The sequence below is a fragment of the Apteryx mantelli genome, chromosome 8 (genome assembly GCF_036417845.1).
Source record: "Apteryx mantelli isolate bAptMan1 chromosome 8, bAptMan1.hap1, whole genome shotgun sequence".
Taxonomy (NCBI): Eukaryota; Metazoa; Chordata; class Aves; order Apterygiformes; family Apterygidae; genus Apteryx; species Apteryx mantelli.
Window position 1 is genome coordinate 40,627,993 of NC_089985.1, and position 9,534 is coordinate 40,637,526.

At 40.6% G+C, this 9,534-nt stretch overlaps 1 protein-coding gene across 2 annotated transcripts in view; it reads left to right on the forward strand.

Moving 5' to 3' along the window:
- Positions 1-4,742, forward strand: part of ROR1 (receptor tyrosine kinase like orphan receptor 1) — a 165,274-nt gene extending 160,532 nt beyond the window's left edge. For both annotated transcript variants that reach the window (XM_067301352.1, XM_067301353.1), the window contains one exon: positions 1,732-4,742. In XM_067301352.1, coding sequence (XP_067157453.1) covers positions 1,732-3,156 — 1,425 coding nt within the window. In that variant the 3' untranslated portion in view covers positions 3,157-4,742. The remainder of the gene's footprint in view (positions 1-1,731) is intronic.
- The last annotated feature ends 4,792 nt before the right edge of the window (positions 4,743-9,534 follow it).

The following is a 9,534-nucleotide window of genomic DNA, read 5'->3' on the forward strand; positions in this document are numbered from 1 at the left end:
CCTCCCAGAATACAATAAACTAAGCTCGTCTTGTCATCCAGCTAACGGAGGGAGCCGGCCGGCGCGCGGAGCGGTGGGCTTCGCCCTTGCCGCTTTCCCTTTGTGCTCGGTTTACTTTGGCGTGCTGCCTCCTGTGTATTTTACACTTCTTTACATTTTGTACACCGGCGTCTGACAAATACTTGTCAAACAAAAACTAAGCAGATTTATAGCCGCTTAACTTGAAATGAGCCCTTCCTGCCAAAACTTTATGACTTCATTTTCTTTCATAGTTTTCCACTAGGTTGGTTCAAGCAGGCCGAACCCTGCCTGAGGTCAGACAGAGGTCATTTCACTTTCATTACTAAAATATAATTTACAATATGCCAGACCTAAACAAGTTTTAGCCTAAAGGATTTGTATAATATAAACCATCTGTTCCTCAACAATATAGCTAATTTCCTGCCATCACCGTACAGTCTACTGCCTGCTTGCCTAAATGTCTTGATGATGATGATGATTATTTAAGCAGCATTTATCTGAAAATTGCAAGTGGTCAATACAATTAGAATTCATTTATTCTAAGATGCCACTTGGTAATGACTTTTTTAAATGTCAGGTCTTTTCCTATATTACCCTTGTAAAGCTGCAATTATAATATTCCGGGAATGCAAATGCTAAGGTTTACACTATTTTACTACATGTAGATCCAAAACTCAGTAACCTTTAACTGCTACCTATGGCAATAGTGAGGACCCTGAATGACTGGTTTGGGGTGGAGGTGTTAGAGGCACGGGTGGAAGTTAATGTCTGCAAATAATGCAGCTTCTTTATGGCCTAAGAGTGAGTATATGCACCCAAAATACCAACAGAGTTTGAAAAAAACGAGCCCTCCTCCTCTGGCCAACGGCTCCTGTTTTTCCCGGTGACTCTGTCCTGCATGTTTGAGGACTGAATATTCAGTCAAGCGTGAGCAGAAATAATCTCCGTTGTACCCTGAAGGGTTAATGGAAAAGCCAAGCAAGAATTGGCTACAAGGACGTGGTTTAAAAAAAAAGAAAAAGTTTTCTGTTAGAACTTTAGGCCCCGGCCCAGGAAACACTTCAGCATATACTTAACTTAAAGTATGTGAATTGCCTCAATTCCTGAAATTAGTCAGATTCAATTTTAAGCATATAACTGCTCAAGTGCTTTCCTTTGCTGCAACCCTGATGGTTCCTGTATGTATTTATATCTATTACATACGGCTTTTATCTCATCTCGTGTAGAGGATGAAAAGTAATTCTAAATCGAGTCTGGCGCAGGCTGCCCAGGGAGACTAAAAGGGCGTCCGGGGCGCCCCGTGCCCGTGCCGGATGCGGGCGCCCGGGCTGACGCCGTCGCACCGGTGCCCGTCGCGCCGTGCTGGGGAACCGCAGTGCGGGCAGCTCTCGCATCCGGCCGTCTGCCTTCTCCAGGGCCCTTCTCCACGGCAGTAACGCTGCGCGGGGGCAGCGGAGGAGAAGGAGGAGAAGTGATTTTCTGCCGGCAGCCGCATCGCAGGACCGAGGAGGTGCATGCTGTCCGGTGGGCACCGGTGGGGAGGAAGCTTCTGCCCCTTTCATTTTACACTCGAACATCTTCCTTTCGGAGCGGTATTTAGCGTTGCAATAAGCTGCAGGTTCTCAGATTTCCTGTGCGAAAAGATCTTTCACCTAAAAATAACTTTTCAGGTGTTTTTCTAACACCTTCTTGTTGTCATTTCTTTAACAGAGCAAGGCTAAGGAGTTGCCTCTGTCTGCTGTTCGTTTCATGGAAGAACTGGGTGAATGCGCTTTTGGCAAAATCTACAAGGGTCATCTCTACCTTCCCGGCATGGATCATGCTCAGCTTGTTGCCATCAAGACGCTGAAGGACTTTAACAACCCCCAGCAGTGGGCCGAGTTCCAGCAAGAAGCGTCTCTTATGGCCGAGCTCCACCACCCTAACATCGTTTGCCTCTTAGGCGTTGTGACCCAGGAACAACCTGTCTGTATGCTTTTTGAGTACATGAACCAAGGAGACCTCCACGAATTTCTTATCATGCGATCGCCGCATTCGGATGTTGGATGTAGCAGCGATGAGGATGGAACTGTAAAATCCAGCTTGGACCACGGGGATTTCCTGCACATTGCAGTCCAGATTGCAGCAGGGATGGAATACTTATCGAGTCATTTTTTTGTCCATAAAGATCTTGCTGCTCGTAACATTTTAATTGGAGAACAACTTCATGTGAAAATTTCAGACCTTGGACTCTCGAGAGAAATCTACTCAGCAGATTATTACAGAGTTCAAAACAAATCTCTTCTGCCAATCCGCTGGATGCCACCAGAGGCAATTATGTATGGCAAGTTCTCTTCCGATTCAGATATTTGGTCATTTGGAGTCGTTTTGTGGGAGATATTCAGCTTTGGACTTCAACCATATTATGGATTTAGTAATCAAGAAGTCATAGAGATGATCAGGAAAAGACAACTGCTGCCATGCTCTGAAGACTGTCCTCCTCGAATGTATAGCCTGATGACAGAGTGCTGGCACGATCTTCCATCCCGGAGGCCGCGATTTAAAGAGATCCATGCCAGGCTGCGCTCTTGGGAGGGGCTTTCAAGCCACACCAGCTCTACCACCCCCTCAGGCGGGAATGCCACCACTCAAACAACTTCACTCAGTGCCAGTCCAGTTAGCAATCTGAGTAATCCTAGATACCCTAACTACATGTTTCCCGCACAAGGTATACCACAAGGCCAAATTGCCGGGTTCATTGGACCACCGATACCTCAAAATCAGCGCTATATTCCAATCAATGGGTACCCGATTCCGCCAGGATACGCTGCTTTCCCAGCTGCCCACTATCAGCCACAAGGTCCACCCCGGGTGATTCAGCACTGTCCTCCTCCAAAGAGTCGTTCGCCAAGCAGTGCCAGTGGATCCACTAGCACAGGGCACGTCACTAGTTTGCCATCTTCAGGATCCAACCAGGAAGCGAATATTCCTTTGCTATCTCATATGTCAATTCCTAGCCATCCAGGGGGAATCGGTATAACAGTTTTTGGAAACAAAACTCAAAAACCCTACAAAATTGACTCAAAGCAGTCCTCCCTATTAGGAGACTCCAGCATCCATGGACCTAACGAATCTATGATTTCAGCTGAATTGTAAATAAGTGAGGCCTTTGTAAATATAACTATTTACAACATAAACTAGAAAGTCGTAGAAAAGATTTATATTCAAATATTTTATTAAAGATTCTTCTGGTTGTTTAACAGACATTGCAACAAGTATCTTCTGTGAAGTTTAACTGCTTAACAGGATGGGCAGACTCAACCAGACAAAAATCATTGTGGTATGAATACTCAGCATTGTGAACGGACGCATTGTTCCTTTAAGTAGCACCAACGATTCGAAAAGGGGAAGGGGGATTTTTCTTCTAATAAAAACATTTTATCATATGCTTTTTCACAGCTTTCTAAACCTCTGATGCGGTTTAAATCACAGAAACCTTTTATACTGAAAACATATTTTAATATTTGTCTCTTTTTTTAGGAGATGCAAATATTCAGAGATCTACTGGGTGTGCAATTTCAGTTCCAATAGCTAGTTAAAATGTCTGTAAATTTTGCAGTCGAGGATTATGTTTCAAATATGTGATCTGAGAGCTGGATAAATTACTTCAGGTAGGATTCTGGTCTTTTGTTAAGTTGGAAGTCTGAGTTCAGATTCAGACCAAAAAAGTCATTTTATATTACAGCATAATAGCTTGAGTTATCTACTTGCATTCTGGAAAAATCATCTGCTATTGTCTGCTAAAGATAGCTGGAGTTGTAAGAAATTGCCTTAAAGGAAATGAAATTAAAATATTTTAATTTCAGAACCTGAATCAACTTAGTCAAAGTTAACATTTCATAATTTTTATGGGTAGTTAAAGCAGAAATTTTATATCCTTTTGTTGCTATGCAACTGTTTAATGGAAAGGCTCCAAACCACAATTTTATGTATGACAATCAGTTTTCCCAGGAATATTTATTGTTGCAGATCAATATATAATTTCAGTGACTATGACTCCAGTAACCCTGAAAAAAGGGAAACTCACATTCCATCAGGCAGCAAATCCATTGATAGCGATTTTGTCTATCAGTTCAAATAATGTGAATTAGTGTTAACTTTAGAAATATGACATTTGTATTATTACTAAAATTCATTCAGGTATAAGCAATCTAGATTATTCATTTGAAACCACTTTAATGATTTACAAAAGTACTGTGTACATTACATTTTTCACAGACTTTTTTTGTACTGAATAGTATTTTTTGTTGTACACAGAATGAAAACAATCTTTGCTCAATTGACAATGTTGTATAATATGACTATTTTTAACTTTTTGCACAAAAGTGTGATAATGTTTTGTACAGCAGAAGTGAAAATACATCTCTGCATTTTATATCTTGGTCTGTTTCTTTTTATTTTTAACCTGATGTAGATGTTCTTAAAATATATTATGGTGATACTCAGCCACTACCTTATACAAATATTTTTCTTTGTTTTCACTGCATGCGTTTAATCACTGTATTACTTGATGATTGATTTATTGATTATGGGCATTTCAATTAGGCAAGCATGAAAATGTAATAACAAAGGCTATTTTATAATTAAGATATGTGCATTTTTGTATTTCACGTGCCAGAGATGATATTAAACACTGATTATTTTATGCTGCTGTTTATTAAAACATTGTTTTAACATAAATATATCAGTATTTCCTCCATCTTGGTATAAGATATTTGAAAAGTTTAGTATTTAACACAAAAGTAAAACCTGCTCACACAGCTCAGGTAGGGAGCGTGCTGAAATACTCACGTGAATGAGGCATGAGAGTTTTGCCAATAATAGTTGAAGACAAATAACTGAGGCTTAAATGAATATTGGATCGTGCAAGTATTTCACGAGCATACAGAAGAACAGAGATGGCACAACCACACTGTGAGAATGAGACATTTTTTGCTGAGATGTAATGGGTGCAGTTTAGCCCAGTACCAAGGGCTCCTCGCTTAGCTTTTACGTCCTACCGCATCATATGAGCTGCCACTGTATTGCTGCATCATCCCGAGCTGCCACGTGTGGCACTCTCCTTGGAGATTAACAGCTATCAGTAATTATATAGTAAGGATTTCAGTGACTGCTGAGTTACTTTATGCATCTGAGATGTCATCTTCCATCAGGATTGAATTTCGGTCTGGATCAGTAAAGAAAATATGTTACATGTTAGATAAAATTTAGTTTTGACTTAAGATTTAGACAATAATTACATCTTACTAACTTCCATATCTGTGTCAGGTTATCAGACTCCAAAATGCTAAAAAATTAGTTTTGAACAGAGATGTTTTTACAGCACTTGATCAGATGTTCTCTCTGAACCATAGCTATTAACGTAATCAGAGGCTGGAGAACTGCTCTCTCTCTCACATACACGCATACCTTTGCAGCACTCTGTTGGCGTCTTGTTCACTAGAGTAAATATTGTCATTCTTGATCCAGCTTTTCTCTCATCCGCTCCAGCATACTTTTTTTGAGAAGTCACATCAGTGCAAACAATTCTTTTGCATCCTAAGCATCAAACACATTGAGAAAATAGAAGCCAATTTTTTTTTTTACCAGTCTTTTATTAGGAGATTTCTTAGCCTACACCTTAAGGGCTTGAAATTTCAGCAGTACCAATTTAAAGTCAGCGAACCACTTTATAAGTATCTGGTTTCAGAAACAAAAGAAACCATATGCAGCCAGTCAAGTTTGTGGTCCTTACATTAGGCTGTTATTGCAAAATCTTCAGTAAATAACATGTTGTAAATAAAGTCAATGAAGAAATAAGAATCTTTGCACCATGGCTGCCACACAAATGTTAATGCAAAAACATGGCTGAAAAAGGTATCAAGATATAAAGATCAATGATATCAGGATATTTGCTCATCATTTTCAAGCAACAGCCCTCATCAAATGAGTTTATGAAAAAAATGAAAGTATCAGGAGGGCCCCTTTTCACATAGGAAAATTATATATTCATGTGCTGGAAAAGAAAGCAGTGGAACCACCCTATCAAGGGACATCTAGACGGATGGTTTCTGCAAGTTGGGAGGGCAAGTGATATAGGTCGCAGCAGCACCAATTTGAACTGAACATGTTAATGCCATAAGACAAGTCAATCCTGTGAAGGCAAGCATGAGCCACACTCAGGTAAAAAATCTCTCTCACATCAGTATGATATATCCTTAGCATGCATGGGACTGCCATCTTCTGTAACTAAGCAGTGCTCTGAATTTGCATCCTTTAATCACCCTGATAGGAAAACAACGGTAACCTAATGCTTAATGGAGCAGCAATGGCTGTGAGTCATAAAGTCGTCCCTGACACATTTTGTGGTTTGATGTTAAAAAAGGAGTTACAATGCAAACACACTCAGTTCTATTTAGTTTTTCCTTTATTTCAAAGTTAGCTGGATACTGAAGGTTAAAATATTTTTCAGGCTCACAGAGTTAGAAGTAAGACCAGCACTGAACAATACACCTATGAGGACCTCTCCCTTCCCTTCTCCCCCTCTCAGCAAGTGAAGTTTGTGAACTCTGAGGCTGAAATCACAATCCGGGAACAAATGTTAAAGCAGAGAGGCAGGAATTCATGAGGGAGCAATTACAAGGAGGAAAAAATCTTCTAAGAACCAATTAGGCAATGTGGAAAATAAATGTTGCCAAAAATTAAGAAATTACTCCTCAGGTGGGAATGCAGACATACAGATGAAGGTTATTTTCATGGCAAATAAAGGACGAGGGAACTTTCCACATTCCTAATGCTGGATACTAGAGTCATCATATCTTCTTTCTTCAAAGAGACAGAACAGCAAAGACTGCTGGAAATGTAATAATGGACTGAGAAGCTCTAGAGGTTTGGAAATAAAACTCTGCATAAACAGTGTTTAGCAAGCCTTCACTCTGGAGAATCTCATTCTCTCCAGGTTAGCTTATATTTGCATAAAAGAGAATAAATATTTGCTGGTTTAAAGACCAAAATGCAGAGACTGAAATGGAGATTTGTATCCTTTGTTCCCACAAAGGAGTGATTATAGTGGGTTTGTGTGTTCTCTGGATTGAAAGCAGAAGGTAAAGCAGAGAACTACTTGCGCAGAAACTTGGGCTGGAAAACTCAGAAATACCAGTATATGTTTATCCAGAGCATGAGAAATTGTCAAAAAGGAATCCATTATTTGCTTTGCATGAATAAGGATATCCAAGCAGTTTGCAGGCTTGGCAACACGCTATCACACTTGCTTGTTGTTCCCATACTGTTCTGTAACCTGCATTTGCCAGGAGAACTTTAAAACGTCCACCTAACTCAAAACACTCCTGACAGTAAGTCAGGTAATACAAAAACTGTCTCAAGTACAAACACATGTTTTTCACCATGGACTCAAATCTATTAAATGAGTACCTTCAATATCTTTTGGCTCCAGTTTCTGTATTTATCAAAAGGTATTTGGCTTTTTGGCAGGATTCATTCTTTTTGGGATGTCTAAAAGTTGTCTTTGTCTCCTCACAAAACCAAGTCATTTAATCAAAAGACACCTAATTTCTTTTGTCCTATGTTGTTAGGCTTAGCTTGCTCAAGGTAGGCCAGGCACAGCTCGGACTAGAATGAGAGGAGCAATATGGCCATGAATGTCTCACTGGCTTCTGCTAATGGGAAGAGGCAGAAAGGGCTAAGCCACCCTCTGTCCTTCAAGTCTGTGTCACACCAGGCGTTAGGTGCACAGAAGCACTAATGTAGTTGTGACTTTAGCATCTCCCCTTCAAACTGCAAACATACGATGAAATAACTGGTTATAAATCATATATTTTAATTAGAAAATCATGAACGTGATAGAGCTGCAGGTAGTGAAAGAGGGCTGCCTACACATGACAAAGATGGTAATCCCATAGGAAGGCCAATCTTGTAAAAAAATCTTTTTGTTGTTCCTTATGGCTTGATATAAAACTCACTGAAAGCCATGCGTGTCTTTACATTTATTTCAGTAGTGTTTGAATTAGGCTTTTTTTTTTTTTTTAGCCCTCTGGAGAAACGAATGTTTTAATAACATCATTGGTGAGACCCTGGTGCTTCAGCGTGTACCTATGAGAAGTGTGTGTCTTGCTGCACAAGTTCACAAGCAGTTCTGGTGTATGCGCAGAGCTTGTTAGAAAGCGAGTTCCCAATCCATCAAAACGAGACACGCTCACACATTCGTTCCAAAGAGATTAAACTGCCTTGAGTTCCAAAGTGCTAAAATAAACAAAAAAATGCTCAAGTTTTCTTTTTTTTGCCAAAATATTACAGTATCTTAACTGTATGTTGCAATGCTTTAACGAATATTTTGTTTAAAATATGAATTCATCATCTCTCTGGGGTCAGGGAATGGAAGGAGCAGGCATGCCGAGCAGAATTACACCATCTCTGGTTCAGCTGGAGAGCCTCAGCGGAAAAACCCAGGAAGCTGGGCTTCTGTCTGGTTGCAGCTAATGGGGAACACCCGTCCTCTGGAGGAGACGCACGAGCTGGGTGTCAAAACAGCCCCTCCTCGTGTCCCACCAGATCTGCCCACCGACGCGGTCTTCGATTCCTCCCCTGGACATGACAATACTTTTACGTTATGTGAATTTGTACCTCGCCCCAGATCGACGGCTACATTTTTGTGGCCCGCAAGCCTCCCCCTTCCTCACGGGATGTTCCTGGAATCCGAGGAACAATTTTTATCTCGCCGTGGGCTTTCTTTTATAGGAGGGGAGGGCGCTGCCCCCGAGTCAGTCACTCTCCATCCCATCATATTTCCTCCTGTTTGATCTCTCGAGGATTAAAGTTCAGTATATTTCAGGACAGTTATATTGCTGAGGTAATATAAAATTATTAAAAACAGAGAGAGAGACAATATTGTGACTACACATCAAAAGCTCTTTAAGACAAAGGAGGGAAAATTGACTCGAAACTGGAATTATTAGAAGCATCTGTGGTGTCCGTTATTTTCCATGTAACAGCGCAACACACTGTGCAGTGGTGTCTCTTTCAAACCGGCAACCTGGTACTGCCTTCATTTGCTGGTTTGCACCTTAAAAACCTGTTCTTCTGCTCCAGCAGAGGGGTGCAGCAACGGCTGGGTGAAGGATTTTGACTTTACAGTACAACCAAAGGAACATTTTCCAATGCTGCAACCTGCAGCCTGTATGAAGAAAATGCTGGGTTATTTTTTCGCTCACCGGCAGGATTTTAAAACAAAACAGAAATATCTCTTAGATTCACAAGAAGCACATGCATTTATCAACCGCAGCGGGTACTTGGAGTACAATGTGCATATGTGTGTTTATACAGGCGGGTACATGTATTTATACACACTCAGATGTTTTCGGTACTCATTCCCACAGTTTAAAAAGACGCAATAACATTTTGAAACAGTAACTAACAGGAGCCAGGATAACATTCACTTCCAGTCACCCTCAGTGTAAACATTTAAGTGAGTTTATTCGG